The 21,794-nt window shown below is 42.3% G+C and overlaps 2 protein-coding genes across 4 annotated transcripts in view; both read left to right on the top strand.

The window, feature by feature from the left end:
- Window positions 1-3,402, top strand: part of tacc1 (transforming, acidic coiled-coil containing protein 1) — a 29,938-nt gene extending 26,536 nt beyond the window's left edge. For all 3 annotated transcript variants that reach the window (XM_030091388.1, XM_030091387.1, XM_030091386.1), the window contains exons 7-13: window positions 53-184; window positions 274-350; window positions 458-501; window positions 935-1,098; window positions 1,183-1,289; window positions 1,428-1,548; window positions 2,345-3,402. In XM_030091388.1, coding sequence (XP_029947248.1) covers window positions 53-184; window positions 274-350; window positions 458-501; window positions 935-1,098; window positions 1,183-1,289; window positions 1,428-1,548; window positions 2,345-2,410 — 711 coding nt within the window. In that variant the 3' untranslated portion in view covers window positions 2,411-3,402. The remainder of the gene's footprint in view (window positions 1-52; window positions 185-273; window positions 351-457; window positions 502-934; window positions 1,099-1,182; window positions 1,290-1,427; window positions 1,549-2,344) is intronic.
- Window positions 3,403-7,090: 3,688 nt separating this feature from the next.
- loxl2a (lysyl oxidase-like 2a) overlaps window positions 7,091-21,794 on the top strand; it is a 25,271-nt gene continuing 10,567 nt past the window's right edge. Inside the window, exons 1-4 of the mRNA XM_030092307.1 lie at window positions 7,091-7,181; window positions 10,904-11,214; window positions 13,644-13,819; window positions 21,426-21,634. Coding sequence (XP_029948167.1) covers window positions 10,932-11,214; window positions 13,644-13,819; window positions 21,426-21,634 — 668 coding nt within the window. The 5' untranslated portion in view covers window positions 7,091-7,181; window positions 10,904-10,931. The remainder of the gene's footprint in view (window positions 7,182-10,903; window positions 11,215-13,643; window positions 13,820-21,425; window positions 21,635-21,794) is intronic.

Below are 21,794 nucleotides of genomic sequence, written 5' to 3'. Positions count from 1 at the left end.
ATGCAACAAAATGCAACAAAATATAAATCTGTGATGTTTTTTTTTCAATCAGAGTGAGATATCGACGATCCAAACAACAAAAATGAGCAGCAGTGAGGTCCTCGACACGGCTGTCCTGACACAGGACGGCGTCCCACTGACTGAGATGGACAAGGCTGCAATGCTGACCCTGATCAGAGAAGAGGTGAGTCTGAAACTTATCGCATGGTTACATAATGGCCTCTAAACACAGCTGTTCATTGCTAAATGTTGCATGGCCTTCTTTCCAAACAGATAATCACAAAGGAGATTGAGGTCAATGAATGGAAGAGAAAATTTGAGGAGAGCAGAGCAGAAGTCATGGAAATGAGGTAAGAATCTTTTTCTCTGACTTCTGATTGTGCTACTAATGAAGACTAATTCAAACAGTTTTGTCAAATAAGGTTGTCAAGACTTCTTTGTATTCATACTTTCACAGGAAAATTGTTGCTGAGTATGAGAAAACAGTTGCACAGATGATTGGTGAGTTGCTGCCCCCTTGTGTTTGTTATTTTTACTTCTTTTTTTTCTTTGTAAGTGATTTTGAAAATTTTGCATTGTGTTGTGATACCTGAACATTGTCTTTTGCATTTTGCAGTCCTGACAGCTACTACTTTAAAACATGATAGTGTAACATAGTCACAAACACAAATACAATCACTGAAGTTTCAGTTTAGTTATTGTTTTGTTGGTGAAAACAGCGCCATAGTTGCAGAGCTGCTGTCTCTCTGTGTTCTGCCCACTAAGAAAAGACTGAGATTGAACTTTCCAAGCTCTCCAAGAAACATTTCTTTTTCAGAAAACTAGTCGTCTCTCAGTTCATGATTTTCTGCCCTGAATTATTGAATTGAGGCCCAAAATGTGAACTGGATTTTTATAGTAGGTGATAATTACATTTCGATTTCTCTCTTCGCAGAGGACGAGCAGCAGCAGAAGACACTGTCCTGCAGTAAGTCAGTCAGACAGCTGACCATGGAGAGGGATCAGGCCATCGCTGACCTCAGCTCAGTGGAGCGCTCCTTCGCTGATCTCTTCAGGAGGTATGAGAACATGAAGGGGGTCTTGGAAGGCTTTAAGAAGGTCAGTACGAGTCTTGTAATGATTTGTAAGCCAGCCTCAAACAGTAGCCAAATCACTTAAAATGTTTCACCTGTGTCTTCCCAGAATGAAGAAGTCTTAAAGAAGTGTGCACAAGACTACCTGATGCGGATCAAGCAAGAGGAGCAGCGATATCAAACCCTAAAAGTCCATGCTGAGGAGAAGCTAGACAAGTAATAACCTTTTTCTGCTGGTTCGAATTCTAGGATTCCAGCATTAGACAGATCCTTAAATCCATCATTTCCATATCAAAGTTAGAGAAAATCATGTGACCTGACTCTCTAATGCCTCCCAAACTTTCTCTCCAACAGGGCTAATGAAGAGATTGCCCAGGTGCGTGCCAAGGCAAATGGAGAAAGTGTCGCACTGAACGCAAGTCTGAGAAAGGAACAGATGAAGGTGGAGTCACTTGAAAGAGCTGTCCTTCAGAAGGTAAGATGACTGCAAACAGGATTAGAACTGATCCACCATGCGCCTCTGCTCTGAGGGAAGGGAGGTTTATGGTTAGTGCATTAACTATGTGCCAAACCTTTCGTCTGGATAACATCTGATTCAACATTAAAGTCCTGGAGCTTAATAAAATCTGGGGTGTGAGGATTATCAGAGTTCAGGTTATTTGTGTGTGTTCATGCCAACTTTTAAGATTTTAGTTCTTTTGTCTTCTGAGGTTAAGAGTAGTTCCACAAAACATGTTGTTACACAGCATCAAAACAGAAAATTCAAAAAACTACTTGCATTTTTTTCATTTGTTCACTTAAGGGTAGAGGTTATAATGCAAGAGAGAGAACAGCAGGTGGCAGCAATGCAAAGATCAGCAGCAGAGTAGGATAGCTAGTTAGCATTAGCATTATAGCCATGCCATGATGTGCAAAAACATGCAAGCTAAAGGCCACAGAAATCCTGTATTCTGGAAGCAGCTGGCTTGGAGCAGTGGCATGTAGACTGACAGCAGACTCCTATTTTTCCTAAAATAACAAAGTGCATTAAAACATGACACTGTCATTTTACAAACATCAGTCTACTGGATTTGAGTCATTTCAATATTTTTCCCCCTTGAGGCTCCCTGTTGCAAATCCACCACTAGAGGGCAATGTGTCATTTACAAACTCCAGAATATGGTTGAAAAGAAAAAAATGATCTCATAAACTAATTTGCACAACTTGTGTGTAATTATGTTTCTAACCGTGGATGTCTGCTTTATCTCTTGTTTTCTCTTCTTCTCTTACAGAATCAGGAGATTGAAGAGCTCACAAAGATCTGTGATGAGCTGATTGCCAAACTAGGAACAGAATGAGAAGCACATAATGAGATCCCCGGCCCTTAATGACACTCATATCTTGTGTTTTCCCTGCAGATTGAGACTTTTCTCTCAGAAACATGTGATGTGAATCATTTGCCTCATCAGAGTTCGCCACATTTCAGCTTCCTCAGCACAAAGCACAGTTTTTAAAAGGAATATATTTATAGGTGTGGGACATTAATATCAAAAACTGAATGATTGCACTTGCTCTTTTGCTTCTCCTAGAGTGAAGATTTAAATGACGGCAGAAATTATTTATCATTTTAATCAGGTCATCAATAAGTGAAATAGAAGCACAGTGGCTTACTGATATTTTTAAAATTTACAGTAGATTATCTTATTACTTTAGGATTCAACCATTTTTACATCAATCCACATTTGATGTGCATTTAAATAATGATGTTAATTTCAAAATATCCGTGGCAGAGTAATGCATGTGCAGAAACTAAAAAGGATATGATGTGGACGGATGATAGATTATTTTTACAGCTGTTAATTTAAGATGTATTATCAAAGATACAGATTGCAGATTTCATTTGTATTCATTGCGTGCATAAATTGAGCCTCTTGTTTTCCATTTTATTTGAATTACCATAATTTTCAAGAATTTGTGCTCACGTTTAAGGCCAGGTTTGATTTTAGAGTTTTTCAGCCATGTTGATTTTCAGTCTGCTCCACATTAATCTTAAAGAACTCTTAAGCTAATTATTCAAAATGCAGTCATATGACGGTTTTTGTGTGACTTCAACAGGAATGAAAGATGACGCAAATATGCAGAACTACAAACACAGCTCCTAATACTGTAAACCATGTGCCATCCATCATTTTTGAAAGAGTGTGGAAAAGTCACCAGTTGCCATGTAAATATTTTTGAATGAACTATCTGTAAGCCTAAATGTTGCTTGTGCCTTCATTTTGTCTGTTTTGTAACAAAAAAAAAACCCCTAAAAAGTTTACTTCTATTTGTTATGCAGTCTTTTTCCAATCTGTTGCCAAAGTGTACTGTCCATAGTATATTTCTGTATGATCAGAACATTCGACAACAGTATGATGGTTTTGCACTTTTTGAGTGTTACCTGCAGTGATGGAGCAATAAGGACTGCGTTTCAGGCAGCAGATGCTTGTCAAGTAATTATTTCTCCTCTGCTAGAGTTCTGGAGGAAACAAGTGCTTTTGCTCTCCGATGCATATTAATAAAGGACTGGCTTTTATATAAAACCCTCCTTTTACTTCAGCACAATCGATTGCCAAATGCCACAGTAACATGAACTGGGTTTCAGTGTGACTCTGTGTCCTGTTGTGGTTGTGTTCGTGTTAAATGGAAGGTGCTTTATAATGTAAATCCATTGTTATAAAACATCATGTGTATATTTTTTACTTTATGAAGAGCATTTAAAATTTTGTTTGCAAATGTTTCTAAAAAGGAAAAAAAAAGCAACTTATACCCAGAGTGTATGTTGACTGCTATATTTTGTGCATTCTTAAATAAATGGTCAAGATTTAATGTTGTGTTTCTTTATTTTTGTTCCCTTTAAACATCCAAGGGGAGATTTTCTGTACATTCAGTTCAAATTAAACGTAAATTAGGCCTATTCATGTTGAAAAGTGAGTCCATTAGAACTTATTTAGTGCTAAGACAATTGATTCATCCATTCACAGTATTGGACAAAATTCAGAATATAGCTTTTATGTCTTATCAATTCAAATCCTGAGACACACAGTCACAAACCACTTCATCCATGCTCATGAAATAGATCTGTAGATTAAATCTAATCAAAAACAATCTGATTAAAAAAATAATAACAATTGAAAAAATAGCTTGTTGTCCTACTCACTCCAATGCCAACCCAGTCAGAGTTACACAACCACATCATTCTGCTTGCACTTATAGAGCCATTACTTCGCCTGGTGAGTTGGTGCCCAGAGGAAAGAAATGCATGCACAGGGAGAACATGCAAACTCCACACAGAGAGGTCCCAGACCAGCAGCTATGATCCAAACTGGCCACTGGGCTGCCACATCATCTGTTCTTGTCACTTTGTGCTCCTTTTTTTTTTTTTTTTTTGCTATTTTTTTTTTTAAATATAATTGTACTTTTCATTTCACTCTCTGCCAACTTAGTTGTCTTACATAATTTTCCATACCACTTTCCTCTTGTTATTTCTGCTGCATTTTCTCTCCACATGGTGGTGTCCTTTAACGCTGCTCATGACCTGAGACAGGGTACCAGAAAACAGAAAAAAATGTTTGAGTGGAGAACTTGTTCTCTTACCTAATCGTTTCAAAACAATCCCCTTTTCCACAGCCTTTTTCATAATGTCTCGCATGCACAGAACAAATTGAAAGTGAAATGTTGAATCCAAGTAGAATCAGCACATAGCACGCCAGTCAACTGAGATTAAATATCTAAATTACTTTCCGTTAAAGGAATTTGCATGCCAGAAAAAGAGGTGGGGAGAACTTTGGGTGAGGCCACTCTGAAGCACCAAGCTTCCTGAGATTGAGTTATTTCAAGTTTTTTGAATAAGGTATAATGTAGTTATCAGTTTCATAACACAGTTTTATAATCATCATGATGATATGATATGGAAGAGGAGTAGACTCCTCGGTTAAGGAATCTTTAATACTGTCCAGAGTCCTGAAAACCAGTGTCATTCAGTGTAGAATCTTGGATCTGCTGGACATCATCTAAAGTACGCAAAGTCAAATGACCGGATGCTGCAAACACCTGGGAGAGTGTCCTGATTCTAGCTAAACATTACTGTCTTAAATTTATCCAAATGATTGCTATTGTGGAATTAACTAAGCACTGACAATTACAATTGTGAGAGAGCATGGCTGTCTGTCCCTGTGTATTGGCCCAGCGACAGAGTGGTGAACTGTCCAGGGTGTACTATGCCTTAGTCCATATGAAGCTGGGACTGGCTCCAGCACCCCACGATCCTGAAAAGGACAAGGAGCTGAATGAATGAGCGAATGAATGAACTGACAATTACAGGTGCTTCAGTGATCCCATTACTTAATATTTCTCTTGAACATCAAGAATAAGAGAGCTGGTGTTTGGCTACTTGTGGCTGAGTTCACAGAGTGCCTTATTCATCCAGAACTAACTTGGTTCTCCTGACAGTAACAATAGAGATGACAAATATTGGCTTCACATCAACAAAAGGTTGGATTATCTTTCATATGGCAGGTCTGGTGCTGCAGAGTGACCCACAGTCTGTGGCTCAGCTGTAAAAGAGGGCATTCTTCCAGTGCAGACAATTCACACTTCAATCTCACTCTCTCCACCTCTGACACACAGTGTGTGTCAAAGTCTATTGAGCAGAACCCTAACCCTAATTGCTCCCAGTTTTGTTTGCATGCCAGTCATAAAGATTGATGTATGACCGGTGTCTCTCTTCTAGTGTGTGCTCTCCTCAGTCAAGAAGCTTCTAAATGATGCCATCATCTAATTTGCATAGCTTCTCATTCGCATACATGGGTCAAATTAGATGACATCATTTAAAACTGATACATTGTTGCCAACTCTCAGTCAAGAAAGTTCCAAATGATGTCATGGTACAGAAAGAAGGATCCTTGGAGCAAAGTGTGTCACGTGACTTTACAGAGATACAGTCATAGAGCTCTGAATATTCAAAAGCAGCTTGTAAATGGAAGCATTCGGACATCTATTGACATACATCTATTACATTTTATTACTCTTTTTCAAATGCAGAAATGCTATCTGAAGTTACAATGAAATTTGATTGGTGTCTTGTCTCGTTTTATGACACAGCAACATTTGATTAATGTAGCGTTTCCTATTTGAAATGTATTCTGCCAAGTGTCCAGTAATTTCATTCGTCATATATTCAGTTTTGTAATTAATAATTGAAGATGCATCTTAAAGTTCCATATCCAAATTTGATGACATAATCAAACACATTTTTTTCAGATTAATACAATAGTTACTTTGTCTAGTAATTTGTTACTTATTAAAATTTTATAACTCAGTTACGAACTCAGTTACTTTTTTGAAGAAGTAACTCTTAACTGGAACAACAAGTAGTTTGCCCAATACTGGCCATGCTGGCTGACATATAAGTAAAGCCTATTTATGCGTGTGTTCAAGCTTTCACATTGTTGGTTTGTTTAAAACTCTGAAAAACAAATTAAGTGGTATTTGCCTGTATCATTACCAAGTAGTTAATTTAATTTCTAGTAACAGACTACAAACTCTAGCCATGAATTCCACTCTTAAACACCTCCTATAATCCCTCCCAAACTTCAGCCCCTCTTAGATTTTATAAATCCTCCTTTGGATACCTACTAAAAGCATTCTCCCTCCTTCTCTCTCTTTATAGCTTCTATATAGCCTCAAGCCACAAAAAAAAAAAAAAAAAAAAAAAGTGGCAGTGAAGTCCACTCTGCAGTTTTTACTGAATCCTTCCTAAACACTGACAGGTGTGTCTGTTGCTAGGAAGCACAAAGTTGTTTGCGAGAGGTGAATCCGACCCGGGGTTGGGGGGCTTCCTTTCGCCATTAGTTTGTTTTCGTAACCCTGGTGATTGTTCCAAGTGGGCGTGGCCAGGATGCTGAGGCGACCTCCCATTGGCTGCCGCGCGTGGTGAGGAGTGGGACGGGAGCGCGCTGCCAGCTGTGAGGGGAGCGCGGAGAGCCGGGGGGGAGTACTAAAGGGACAAAGAGCCGCTGCCTCCACAACTCATCCTCTGCTGCAGGTTGGAGACCCCTCAAAGTCCTGGAGGAAAAGTCTTCAGTCACTGTAAGTCATTCATATTTTTTTAATAACTCTTGTTTCGTTACATGCAACTTTGTTGCACGTGAAACTTTGAGATAACACACTGCCAGCAAACTTCTTCACGTGTACAACTTCACTCTGTTATTCCCATCTTTTTTTGTATAGTTTGATTTATTTTCTTTTCCACTGAATGTTTGTCGGCTGAAGTTTACTTGAGTATTTCCTCCTTCGGTGTTGTTGCTGTCAGATTGTTTTTCATGACTCTGAACCCCACACTGAAGAATCTGAAATCTCCTCTGTCTCCTGAATCAGGGGTTTTCAAAGTGTGGAATAGCGAGCCTCCCCATAGAGAATTCGAAAGCATGGTGGTCCCCCTTCCTTAAATTGTCTGAGCTAAGAATTTAGCGATTCCAATTCCATTGTCAGTACTGCTTATCGGTACTCTTCCTTATCAATTCTCATTGAGTGAGAAATGTAACAATACAAATGGGGTGTTTGCATTAACACTTTAATATCTTCATCCTGAACAGAGGAAAAAAATATCCATGTCATGAAAACTTTGCAAGCTGCAAGGAGCCCCAGTTTCATCTTTTCGTGTGAAATACAGCCAAATTGTGGAGCTTCTTCCTGATGCCAGGTTGGAAAGCTCAAAACCAAATTTCACCGGCCTCACACTGGATGCCCTGCGTGTCTGGTGCAGCACTGTCACTCACACAGTCTCGGTGTGTCTGCTGTCAGCTCAGTGGCGTAGCTGGGATTTATTCCACATGGGTTTTCATGCAGTGCGATGCGATGCGATGCGGTGCGGTGCGGTGGGGGGGGGGGGGGGGGGGGGGGGGTTGGCGAGTCCGAGTCCGAGCGATGGCGAGCGGTGCGGTGCAGTGGCGGAGCGGCACAGAGCAGTGCTAACTCGGAGCGTCGGTGCGCCCCCTGTACAGCCACGGCGCCCCCCACACTGCGCCCTAGACGGCTGCCTAGTTCCCCTATGCCTGCAACCGGCCCTGCTTTGATGCAAGCCGGGTAGTAGTGGGGCCCCATTAGGCACGTTCCCGACGCTGATATCCCCCAAACCGGTGAGTACTCGGAAAGGGCCTCATACGCGGGATTTTCGACACGCTGTCATTGCAGCGTCTAGTGTAGCGCCTTTAATTTGTCATTGAAATTGACTGATGTCAGCCGTCCCTCGGGGCCCCCTTCAGCTAGCTCGGGGCCCTATGTGTAGCGGCGCCTCTGGCCGGAGAGATGCCAGCTGCTGCGTTCATTCTGCCTCGGATTTAAACAAACAAAAAACAAACACAAAAATCGTCGGCAGTGTAGTGGTGGGACAGCATTTCACCACAAGAGGGCCCGTGGGTTTTCATAACCCACCAACCCTACGTAAATTACGCCTGTGGTCATTCAGTTCTGATATGTTTGGTGTGGGAGAGCAGATTATTTTAGATGCTGTGTGAGTGATTTTAAGGAGTTTGTTTCTATTGGAGACTGACTGAATAGAAAGCAGTCCAAACCTCCATCTCTGAAGAAAATGCATGTTAAAACGGTAAAAACCGGATTTGCATTAAAAAAAAACAACCGTCACAAACACATAGCCATTCCATCAACCCACCTGGGGTTCAAAAGAAGCTTGATTGTGCAGAAACCCGTCCAATCTGGCAACACAGCCGCTCCAGTCATGGAGCTTTTAATTGGTGTCATTGACTTAGCTACAATGAGTAAGTACAACATTGTTCATTCTTCTAATGCATATAATGATTAGATCGCGTTGTTTGTCATATATTTTACCAGAAGAATTACAAAAAAACAATGTGAAGGCAAAAACACGACACAGATCTTATTTTGAAATCACTGATTTAGGAACACGTATCTACTTTCCATCTGGCACCCGACTTGTTTCTGTTTAGAATGAAGCAGCGGACTCCGGAGTGAGGAAAAACATGATCCTTGCTGAAAGTTTCAGGTCCGCGGCTCTGTAGCGGCGCCAGAGCGGACCGCAGCTGCCCCGCGGCTGCTGCGAGCCCATGCACGGAGCGCATGGTACGTCGTCACGTACACAGCAGAACCGATAAGCGGAATCGTTAAGGAGACAGACAAACAATCCCTTGGAATCGAGACATGAGAAACCGGTTCTACCTTAGAACCTCTCCCCCCCCGACCACCATCCTTAGCGTGGGGGGGGGGGGGGGGGGGGGGGGGGGGGGGGGGGGCATCTCACAGGACACAGTGCGCTGCTGCTTCGGAAGCCCATACGGTTTTTTTTTCTTCTCTCGCGCTGCGCCTCCCCTGAAAGCCTCTGGCGCCCCCCAGAGGAGGCGCGCCTCACACTTTGAAAACCGCTGTCCTAAATCATCACATGAGGACTCTTGTTTCTCCTCTCACCCTTTTCCACTCACGTTTCATAGCTGGATCTGAGTGTGCTTGAAAGTCTGTTGATGGTTGATTTATGTTTTTCACAAATTATACAACATGAAAATCTGGACTTTGATGTAGAAACCGACAACATAAGTGTAGGTTACTATCCAGCTGACTTGACAATCCTTGGCTACCTCCCACAATCATTTTTCACTTAGGATTTGGCCTTGTAGCTTAAATGTGACTGCCTGATTATTTTTCTTTGGAAGTAATTTTAATGTTAACTATTTATGTGCACGCTGCTCCATCTGCAAGCACATTCATGTGTTGATGCTGTTTTGCAACATGGGTTAGTTATTTAAAAAGTAGGGGTTATTTGTCATATATATATATATATGTATATATATATATATATATATATATATATATATATATATATATATATATATATATATATATATTTTGCTGTGCCTTGATTAATTTGAGTGATGTTTGTTCACTTAGGGCTCCGGTGGGCCTGATTATAACTTTGTAAAATCCATTAGTGTTGTGGTTTTCACTCTCCTGGTTACATTAATTGATTTGACAGCTCTCTGGTCTCGTTCCTTCCTCTAAGCTTTCCCCCCCTCACAGAGACCCTGAACAGATGTTTCAAAGTCACGATCAGCAGTGACGTCTCCCCCAGACTGACGGTTTATTGACCGTGTCCTCCAGAGGTGTTTTCTCCCAGCCTCTGCAGTTTGTTTGGCTGTATCTATGATGTAAACTCTGAAAGCGCCCCCTCCTCTCTTCTCCCACTCTCTCTTTCCACACGCTGGAGGATGACGAGGTCTCCTGACTTTCACTGTCTGTCTTCTTTGCTCCACTAACATTCCTCCCCCCAGGCTTTCTCTCTCACCGTGGACACTTTCATGGCTTGCCATGAAATATCAGGGTGGAGTCAGCTTTCTCTGCTGTTTTGCAGCCGTGAGGCACAGATCAGTAGATCAATAAGAAGGGTGCAGCAGCCTCCCTGCAGGGGCCCACATTTGCTCCTCTTTAGACCGTTACACAGAAACAGGAAAACCTCAGACACATAACACTACTTTTTACCATTTTCTTCTTGCTTTTCGTCTCTGCTACGTGCATTGAGTGTTTGTTCGGTATACTGTAGTTCCATACTTGTGGTTACATATAGGGCTTACTGAGGTGTCTTTAGGGGTCAGGCATGCTGCATGGGATTTTTATACTGGCACTGTTCACTCACTGAAATTATGGACAAAAACCACCACACACCACAAATGACTATCTTCCTCTGACTGCCTCCCGATAACTTTCAGCCCCCTGTTCAGCTCCATGAAAAAGAAAAATCCAACATTTCTGATGCCAACATGCTTTTTTCTTTTCATTTTGTCTAGATCGTCCATCATTTCCTCGTTCATCATCATGCTTCGCCCAGTCTCCATCGTTCCTCTGTGGTCCACCTTGCTGTGCATGTGGGTGCTGTGCGAGGCCCAGTCAGACTCTGGCAGACCTGTAATTCAGCTGCGCCTCGTGGGGGAGAAGCGGAAACACTACGAGGGCAGAGTAGAAGTTCTCTACAACGGGGAGTGGGGCACAGTGTGTGACGACGACTTCTCCATTTCCGCTGCCCATGTCGTGTGCAGAGAGCTGGGCTTTGTTGATGCTGAGTCCTGGTCACCCTCAGCCAAGTATGGAAGAGGGGAAGGTAAGAAAGAATTGCACCTTCTGAAGTTCAAGCAGAAATCATGTTTTTAGGCATTTAAGAAGAGGCTTGGCGTGTTGATTCTAAAAATCTGTCCACTGCTCACATGCATGGCATTGAAAGGTGCATTTCTCTACAAACAGATTCATGTGTTCCTTGGAAATCCCAGAATACGGTGCAGGATTCCTCTGTCTGAGTGTTCATGCCCTCAGACACTGGTTTCCCCAGCATTGAGACCAAGCACTGCCAACACTGGGTTTAACTCAGACACACACACACGTGTGTAATGCCATCTGCTTTCCTGTCTGTTGTGTATGACTTCATGCCTGCATGGCTGTAGAAAGCCTGATGAGATTCCCACCCCTGCAAATGCGATAAGTGCTGACTGCCGGTGGTAAATGTATGTTGGTAGCTGGAGACGATACATGTTTTCCCCCTGAGTCGACCGCATGCAGCGAGCCACTTTAGACGCGAAGTAATCAACATCTCATTTAACTTCCCAAACGGCAGCAGTCATAATTCCCAGAACCGAAGCTGTGAAGTTATGCACCAAGTGCCTCAAATGTTGTTTACATACACTTTTTTTATGAGCGGCAATTAGAAAGCAGTTTGATGTATATGTGTGCACTAGCTCACCAGGAAGGAAAGTGTTTACACTTCATTTTAGCACTGCCATTTGGGACTGGGTTAGGGTGTGCCCTCCAAATGTCTCTAACATACATTCATGTCCGTTTTATGACTGTGTAGGATGAAGTGTTTAAAGATGTGTAAAGGATAATGTTTATATAAAATGTACTTTTAGACACTTAGATGGATTTGCTGCCCAGATTTAAAGTTGCGCATTATGAAACTGAACAATAGTAACTGTTATTTACTGTAAAAGGGACAAAGAGTTAGCCTTTCCTGGCAGTTGTATGACAGATTTGTCATCACGTATGTTTGCAAATGAGGGGTAAAAGCATTTTTTGTTGTTGCTGTTTTGGTACTCGTGGAAACACACTGCTATCCATTTCTAGTTGTTCTGACTTGTGCACTGGTCACAAAACATAAGTTTCATCGACATCTGTTTTGAATGCATAGTTGTATCGCAGCCATATTGCTCCAAAACTGACCTCCTATTACAGAAGAAGTTTTTGCACTTTCAATATGGTAAAAGGCAAAAACTGCAAAGATGCATTTATGCTCAGGTTTTTTAAATAACTTCTGTTCTGTGTGCATTAATCTTTCAGCTGCTTGGCTGTATGATTGACCTAAAGTGCCCATAAATAATGAACTTCAAAATTAAACGCTCCCCGTGGACTGTGCCCTCTGCTCGTGTCAGCAGCTTGTTAAATCCTATTAAGGGCTGCAAATAATGGTTTTAACACAGAAATCCAGATTTATAGCAGTCGACAAAGCTTGGTATTTGTTTAGACAGAGTCATGCTAGTTTGCGCTTCGCTGTCTTCCAGCGTTTGGCTTCAGATGATGAAAATGTTCCAGAGGTAATGCTGCTCCTGCCAGGAGGAGACGATGTGACCATTTAAAATGCAGTCACTTTCTTGGTATGATCACAATGTTCCTGAGGATGATGTTGAGACTACCAGAATGATTAGCAGCACGTTGGTGTTTCCATGGCCTCAGTAAAGTGGTTTCCCTCACGGGCTGACTCAGAACAGCCAGCTGGACGGCGGACACACAGCCGCAACAGCACGTTTTGGCTCCGGAGCCCAGAAAAAGCATCAGGTTATGATAGAAGCTAAACACATCTCCACGTGAGTAAGTTTACTGTCTGTCTGACAGGACCTGACTGGAAATGTTTGAGTAAATGTTATTACGGTAGGATTTTAACTGAGGCTGTCAAAATGAAATGTTTAAACCACCCATCATTTGTATTTTCAATTAAAGCAACACTTTATTAAGGAAAGTTCCTGGGAGAGAAGGATTAGTGGGCTTTGGAGCGCTTTGCAGCACAGTGGAAGAAGAAGTTTTGCAGCGTAAGATGAGAGGCACTTGGGAGACTATAATGACTTGGAGTCAATTCATTAAAAGTAAAAGCACAGGAACAGAATCAGAGGAGATATTTTCGAATAGTTCATTCCAACAAACAAACTATCCAAAACCACAGAATCCTTAATTCACACTCCCATGACTTTTGTTTATTTCTTTATTTTTTGAAGTAGCAAATCCACACAATTAAGGAGCTTGTAGTGCCGTGACTGCTTTTCAAAACAGTAGCAGAATAATGTTGTCCTTATCCACGAATCATTTAATTTATTAAACTCTCTGATGTGCAACTGTTAAATGCAATACAGAGACAAAACAGGGTAAAGTCATTCCAATAAAGACACCGCAGCAGGCCAAACAAAGTAATCAGAGCTTTTGGTGGCATCCACTTAAAACAAATAAAGAAAAACTAAAAGGCCATCAGTCATCTCTGTGTCTCTGTTCCAGGTCGTATCTGGCTGGACAACGTTCACTGCTCTGGCTCGGAGAAGAGTCTGGCTCACTGCAGTTCCAACGGCTTCGGAGTGTCTGACTGCAAACACTCCGAGGACGTCGGGGTGGTGTGCTCCCAGAAACGCATACCGGGATTCAAGTTCATCCGGAGCCAGGCCAACAGCGACCAGGTAGGTTCGCCCTCGAAGAAGCACTCGCGTAGATCTTAACGACAGGGTGCTATCACCTGATCGCAGAATCACCAACATCCGGGTCGGTTCAAGTACGCACACGTAGCCTGACCAGATGTTCTGTGCAATAAAAAGATATAACAACAGAGGATTGGCCGGGGATGAAAGGAAGAACTTTATATAACGGTAGAGCATTTTCCAAATACCTTAAATTTAAATATTTCTTCAAAATCTTTCCACGTACTAAATCAACATGTCAGGACAGCCTGAGGTATTCCTGTGAAGATGCTCACATCTGCCATGGCGTGAAGCGAACACTGCTGAGCTGCAGCGGTGTGAGTATCGTCGTGTTGCGGCTTCCTCCCCCGATGATCCACCATTTATCGAGAACGATGGAATTCAGATTATCCACCATCTGCAGCCATGACTTCTGCTGCTCGGTTATGTCTGCCCACACAGGACCCCCGCTCTGTGAGACTGTAGTGACTCAGGGAGCACGATGACCATCCAGCCCGGCCGCCCAAAACGCCTCAGTGCCAGATGGAAAGTCAGCGTGGGCTTGTGTACGTGAAGGGAGAAAGGGAGGAAGGGAATGAGAGGAAGGCATTGCTTCAGTTTGTCTGAAAACGAATCATTAAAAAGCCACTGTCACAGAGACGAGGCAGCACTGGCAGCCTGGTTGGTTGGTTGTCTTGATGAGAACTTGCCTATTCAGTGTAAGTTAAGGTTGTAACAACGTGGTAATTCAAAACTTACTGTATTTTTCGACATGATTTCTCATTTAAATGTTTACTTTTACTGCATTTGTGTTTTTCGGTCTGTATGCTGTCTGTGTTTTCACATTTCTGTACATGATTGCATCTGGATCTATGATAGTTTATTTTCAGTTTTTTTGAGGTAAGGTTTCTCACGTGTGAAAGATGCATTGATTAAAAAAAAAAAGATAATTACAGTGCTTTTGTTCATTCATGTGGAGGGTAGATTTCAATTGCGTCACCAGACTCATTACAGAACAGTGGCTACGCTTTTTTACTAGGCTCGGTTATGATAACAGGCCTGAGGAGAGCGCCTGAAATCCGTGTTTGTCTTCCTAATGCCTAGTTTAGTCATGAGAACCGGGAGTTTGAGAAAGGAGAAATTGAAATGTTTAATTATAACCTGCTAGGCTCTATGCACAACATTCTTATTTTTATAGGTTGTATATGTCTGCAGCAGCCTCTTGTTCCCTATTTGTCTTGTGTATTCAGGATCTGTGGGGTGTTTTCTGCAGTCCAGTCCTCCACCCTGTAAATATTTCCCTGGTCTGGCTGAAGCCTTTCAAGTCACAGGGGGAGAGGAATGGGAAAAAGGTGTAGCTACACCTCTTTAACCATGCTTGAACTGACAGCAGCAATGGGTAGCTGTTTCTGAAATCTCAGCATGAATTGACAGTTTGTGCTCAATCTGGAAAATTGAGATTCCCGGTCATGTGTGGTGCGTTGTAAGCAGAGGTCATGACGAAAGAAATGAAACGTTTCTCTCTTTTTTTTTAAACCACTTTATGATTACTACAAAATAAGGAACACTCATTTGAAATGGAAAGAGCTCTCTTGGACTTTGTGTCTCCCTCTCTAACCACTGCATCATGCGCACATTTGTAAAGGTTTCATCAGATAAACCTGAGCTTCGACAACATATTTTCACACCAACAGCTAATTCTTGTATATATAAAGTAGGCCATGTGGAGATCAACATCAAGGTTCACAGAGTGACTATAAACAGCAATTATTTTAACCCAGATGAGGGTTGCTTTCTGTTTTAAAGCTCATGGGAATGACAGAAGACAGCAACTCACTCCGGTAAATTCAGCTTTACCACAAATAACAGTCCAGTGAAACTCGCGGTCTATCATTAATAAAAGCAGCAGCTCCCTTTGGCACAGGCTGCTCAAGAAGACCTTCTGCAGAGTCAGTTAAACTATGTCATCTTACATACAGAAATTATATTAGAGCATCTGAAACGCTGCACTATTTCAGCATGAAATCAAATTTGGTGAGACTGTTGACAGTCTTATATCATGGATGGAAAAAAAAAAAACCCAATGCATTTGTAACTTGAAGATATATATATTGTCATCTTTGGAGAGAAGCGATATCTAGTCCTGATTTTAAGAGCTGCATTGGAGTAAAGTGAAGCTATTGATTTACAGGGGAGTGAATTGTTGCTGTGAGTTATATTGATCATTCTAACATGCTGCGTGTCAATTCATTTAATCTGTTTGATTAGAAACAAGGCATTGAGGAGCTTTTGGCTCCGTCATCTCGGTGTTATTGTGCTTTTGCTTCTCACTGAGGCCGACAGCCATGACAGATGAGGTCTTCCTGTTTAGTCAGAGGGGGCAGAATCGTCATCAGAAACAAGCTGTTAAGATGGCAGGAATCTGTTTATCCCGTGGAGGTGGAGATGATTTAATCAGCTCCGTGTTCACTTCCTCACATGGGGAAAACACGCTGCAAGGTGTGCTGTGTCATCTGAGGATAACGATGGGTTCAGGGTTTGATAGGGCTTATTCACAGAGGTTTTTCACTCTGTTTTCCTGAAAGTTGGCGTTGCGGTCTGCTTGCATAATGGTTGCGCAATTGTGCCGCTGTTGTCCCCCGCCACAGAGGAAAATCTAATTGCTCACCTAGGATCGGATCACTTCTCCTTATACCTTTCTGAAGAAAAAGACATTTTCAGATAAAGAAATAAGACACTGTTGCTTGCAGAGCAGAAGAAACGATTAAAAACACATGCCATAAGTTCTTTCTCAGAGGAGATGGGATTTTTCCCTCGAAGAGATGACAAAGAATGAGTCGTGAAAGCAGCTGCAGCAGAATATCAACCATGTTTACCAGAAAACACTCACATGTAGCATCAACACATACATCAGATGCGCGTTGCAATAACAATATTCCGCAGTTTAAAGCCTTTCCGTACTTTGCGATTCTAAACAGGGCAAAGGTTGCAGCTCTGCAGCGGCGTCTGCTTACAGGAATTTCAGTCCGTCTCGTTCTCGGCCATACAACAAAAGGAAACCCGAGCCAGACTTGGATTTGCCTTCAGCGTGATGTATGCGCGAGGCTCGAAAGGAGGAGAGTGATCAAATGGAGAAAGGGTTGATGACAGAGAGCTGAGGCCAGTTTCTCGGCTGCAGAGAAACTCCGCCACATGTTCAGCAGCTGGATCCCAGCGTGCCCTCACCTCACCCACCGAGACGCTCAGCGTCCAGATGCTTTGTGGTATAATGTCTGCTCCTAATAAATGGTGACTCAGTAAGTATGAATTAGTAAATGTGAACTTTACATCAAAACCAAGTCTTTATAATATCACAAAATAGGAAGTTGATGAAATATAAGCAGTTGAAATATTGTCAAACTCACCGTGAGACAAGCGTTTCAGGGTTTTCTTTGATGTGGCAGGAAACAAACCTCAAGGCTACGATGTGGCATTCTCGAAAACTCATTATGTAACTTTTTACATTTTGTCTTCGTAATCCACACAACCACCAAAAACAGTGTGGCACGTTTCAGCTTTACAAGGATGTTTATGTTGTGCTTTTTCCCATCTGGCTGTCTGGGAATCTCCTTTTGACAAGAGTCCTGCATCTGGACAAAAGAAATGATTACATAACTTAATATAAATAATAAAGAAAAACGATATATCATTGTCATAAAAGATATCTCAAGATTCTTTACAGTTTATATTCAGTGTTAGGTTTCTGTCTAAAGTTGGGCTGATAACTTTTCTGCACCATGGGAGCTTCAGTCAGTGTGTGTGTGTGTGTGTGTGTGTGTGTGTGTGTGTGTGTGTGTGTGTGTGTGTGTGTACACCACACTGATCCCAACATGCCAGTGTTACAGTTAGGTAAGTCCAGTCTGAGGTGATTTATGTGTTTTTTTCCCCTTCACGGCGCAGATGGGAGCAGAACTGAAGCTGATAGCTATTCCAGATGCAACTCTGACTCCCTCACATGCACACACGCACATGAGCACGCACACGTCCGCAGTCCGGCCAGTTTCGTCGGGCCGAAGGCCGGCGAGGCAGGAGGCGAGGTGGGGTGGGATGTGAAAGTCATCTGAAAGGGCCTCGCTGTTCTCCTGCTTTCCGTCTATCGTGGTTCACGCCCGTCACGCCTTGCGAGGCGGGGCGAGTGGGAGGTGAGCGGGCCTCCGGGCACGTGCAGGCGAACGTGCGGCCGGCAGGAAGGCTGATTAAAGCGGAAGAAATGCACAGTAGTGGAGGCATTAGTCAGACACTGGCTAGACCACAGTCTCATGTTCGCACATCTACATTGGAAAGGGGGGGGGGGGGGGGTCGCTCAGAAAAACAAGTCTGCCGTCTGTCCAGTAGGAAATAGTTCAGTAATGGTCCAAGCTTACTTTAGAGAGGAACTCTGCATAAATATGAATGAGGAATGTTTTCTTTTACTTCAAAACGGCCGCCTTTTCTAAACAAGAATATACAACTTCACTGTGTTCGGCAGGAAAAAAAAACGAACAAGTCACTCCAGTCAGACGGCGAGAGACGACGTAATGAGGCAGAAATGTCCAGTAGAGGAGTCACCGCAGTGTGACCCGACGGAGGGAAAGGCTACACTGAGTTCACGTGGATTCATGAGCTTTTTATGCCAAAAAACAGTTCAAAGTAACACAAATCTAACTGAAATCCATTTACAGTATAGTTACATTAAAACACAGTAAATAAAATTAACATCACGCATAGTAAATATTAGGATCATCTCCAGAGTAACACTTATGATGTTCTGTGGTTTCAGTTATACACAAGCATAACTTCTAAGCTGTGGTTCTTTGTTTTAGTTTAATAAAATATGAGCGGACTCATTTCGCCATCTTGATAAAAATGTGCACATAATTAATACTTTTATACAGTTGATTGTTTAAAAGATTGTGTTCATACAAAGATATAATCTTACTTTTGTTCCCAATATCTCAATATTTCCATAAGTATCTATATTGCAATGAACCAGTTGTTTTAACTGGCACTATGTCAGTAAAACTGAAATTTGTGATAAAATGTGGTTTCAACTGTAAATCTAATATGGATGTCCTGTTATAACCACACCACTTGTGTACAGGTGAATGTATATTAATATTTAAAGCTATTTTGCCATCTATCTATGTACACTACATTGCCAGAAGTATTCGCTCAGCTGTCCATATCATTGATTTCAGGCGTTCCAATCATTGCCACAGGTGTTATGGTATCAAGCAGCTTGGCTATATTTAGACTATTTCTGCAAACATTTGTGAATGAATAGGTTGCTCCCAGGACATAAGTGAATTTCAGCGTGGTACACTGATCGGATGTCACCTGTGCATTAAGTTCAGCCGGGAAATTTCCTCATTCATAAATATTCTGTAAAAAACTTTTAGCATTACCATAACAAAGAAGAATCGATTGGAAACAGCAGACAACTCAGCCATGAAAAATCACAGACTATTCTGTATAGTATGTGTCTCTACTATATTTCAATAGAACAGACAACAATTATATAATAAGGTGTATAAATTGTTTATTTATTCCACTTGGTGCTTTTATACAAAGTGGTTGTTTGGTGCTGCAACGCTGGGAATTAGCTTCTGGCAGGATTTAACATGCAGATCTGAAACTGATGCAAGTGATCTGTGACTGTAATCGTGGTCTGGAATGGATTGGTGGTAGCTTTCTAGTTTTGTAATTTGCAGCCGTTCATCATATCTATTCGGGATTTTTTTTTGTGTTACAACTGGATTTGTCTTGAATTTCTCTGCAACAGAGCTCAGATAGTGACCAATGTATACGATTGGGCCTGAGCCAGTGGGACTGTGCTGACCCGGTGTCTGGCGGTCGGGGTATCGGGGAGGTGTAGGACACTCGGACTGATCCCAGCTGTGCATATCTGTCCTGCACTGTTTCCTCCCCCATGAGCCAAGAGAAACTCTGGTCAGATCCAGCAAACTATGCTAGCCCACTTTAATTTTTTTTTTTTTTTTCCTAGAGTTCACCTTTTTATGTCACACGTTTTCTTACCAATACAGATAGTCTCAACACCTTTTAAATTGAGAACATGGGCTCCCACATCACGTCTCCCTCGCCTCTCCTTCCTGCCAGACGCTGACGGAAAACACTCTGTCATGCTGCTGCCAGCAGGAATCTCTTCATGAAAGAGTGGTTTTTAGCTGCCTGGACGGCTGCGGTCAGTGGGAGGCCCGAGGTCAGCGTGGAAGCAGCCTGACAGGCTCCTCCTGTACTCCGGGCTCCAGTGTTGAGAGACCCTGAAAGTCTTGAACATTCCCTCAGGCTGACGCCATCTCAGGAAACCACCCTGTGGGCAGGAGTTTAGTATTCTGGGAGACGGGCCTGAATGTCTTTTTTTTTTTTTTTCTCTTAAAGAAACTGGCTGTTACGAAATTACCGAGCTCAGCATTTGCATGACTGAGACCAGCTCAGGTTTGTTTTCTTTCTTGGCACCCACAAAACGACTTCACACCCAGTCAGGGACCAAGTGTTGCATTTGGCTCATGGAGGGAAATGAATAACGACCAAAGGGTTCAGGTAGCCGTTTCCTCATGAACCCCAGAGGTCAAACGTCACCATTCCTTCCTGAATTAGGGGTTGCTGGGACAGTGCTAACAGTACTAATTGTGGACGTTAGTGACCCTCAGTCTGAAGTGTTTTATAGCCTTTTGATGGGAGACCCTGTCCAGTCTGGAATGTGTCTTAGTTCAATGTAATTTCTGTCTTCAGCCAATAATTTTTGGGGTTTTTGTGTTTATAAGAACAGAATCTTAACTCTGTTTCTACCTCTGATTCCCACAGAGAAGTTCAAGAAACAGGCACCGACATTAAAACCTCAAACTCAGTCAGTACACACTGGAAAGAGACACTTTTCTACAGGGGAAAACAGTAACCCTGATGTATTTAAACTTTAAGTCCACCTTTCTTATACCACACATTCTTTCTTGGTACTTTTTTTCCACAGGAAATCCAAATACTCATCTAGTTTTGACACAGTAATGTACTGCATGCTGCATACAAACCTCCCACGGCTGACCTAAGAAGGATATAGGAAAAATTCCAGATATTTATCCGACCTGCTGAAGGCCTCTCTGCAATGGTTAGCAAGTTTAAACAAAAATTCAGCCCTCACATTTTCATTTTCAAACACGTGTAAACGATTTAGTCCCTTGAAGGCACATTTGGATTCTTTCTCTCCAACGCACAGGCTGTAATGTATGTAATATATCACCTATAGGCACTTGTGAAGTCTTTACTGTAATAACAGAGAATTTGTCTGATAGCATAATCACTGATTACTCAGTCCTGTTTATGAATTCTAAAGCTCTCTGTCAGATTCGTTTATGTATTTCAGGAGGTTGAATGTAACACAGTGCTGCAAATTTTCACAGTTTACTCCTCAGGAATGTGATTTTGGGGGAAGCGGGTCCACATGGAAGAAAATATACCTCACGCAAAACCACTAATGTAATCTGACAGTGAATTGAGATTCATCCCAAGGGCCAAAAAAATTGACTTTTTGATCTGCCTGGAGATCAGTGATTAAACTGCTGCGTCACTCCGTCAGGGCGTCCCGGTGCAGGTGGAGGACGTGAGGATCAGAGCCACGTACTCCCAAAGGAAGAGGATCCCCATCACCGAGGGCTTCCTGGAGGTGAAAGACGGCGGCAAGTGGAGACAGATCTGCAGCGTGGACTGGACAGAGATGAACAGCAGGGTCATCTGTGGCATGTACGGCTTCCCCGGGGAGAAACGCTTCAACACTCGACCCTACAAGTGAGTAATGGCGCCGAGGCCAAGGCGGCAAGGTTTGAACAAGTCTAATTAGACGTGTTGCAGGAGTTTAACTGTCACTCAAACATACTGATTGATTGTCTTTGTCAAATTTAGCTGATGGAGAAACAAAATCAATAGATTTCCCAATATAAACTTTTAT

The sequence above is a fragment of the Salarias fasciatus genome, chromosome 5, assembly GCF_902148845.1.
Source record: "Salarias fasciatus chromosome 5, fSalaFa1.1, whole genome shotgun sequence".
Classification (NCBI taxonomy): Eukaryota; Metazoa; Chordata; class Actinopteri; order Blenniiformes; family Blenniidae; genus Salarias; species Salarias fasciatus.
The sequence above is the reverse complement of the archived record's forward strand: the minus strand, read 5'-3'. Positions and strand labels throughout refer to the sequence as shown.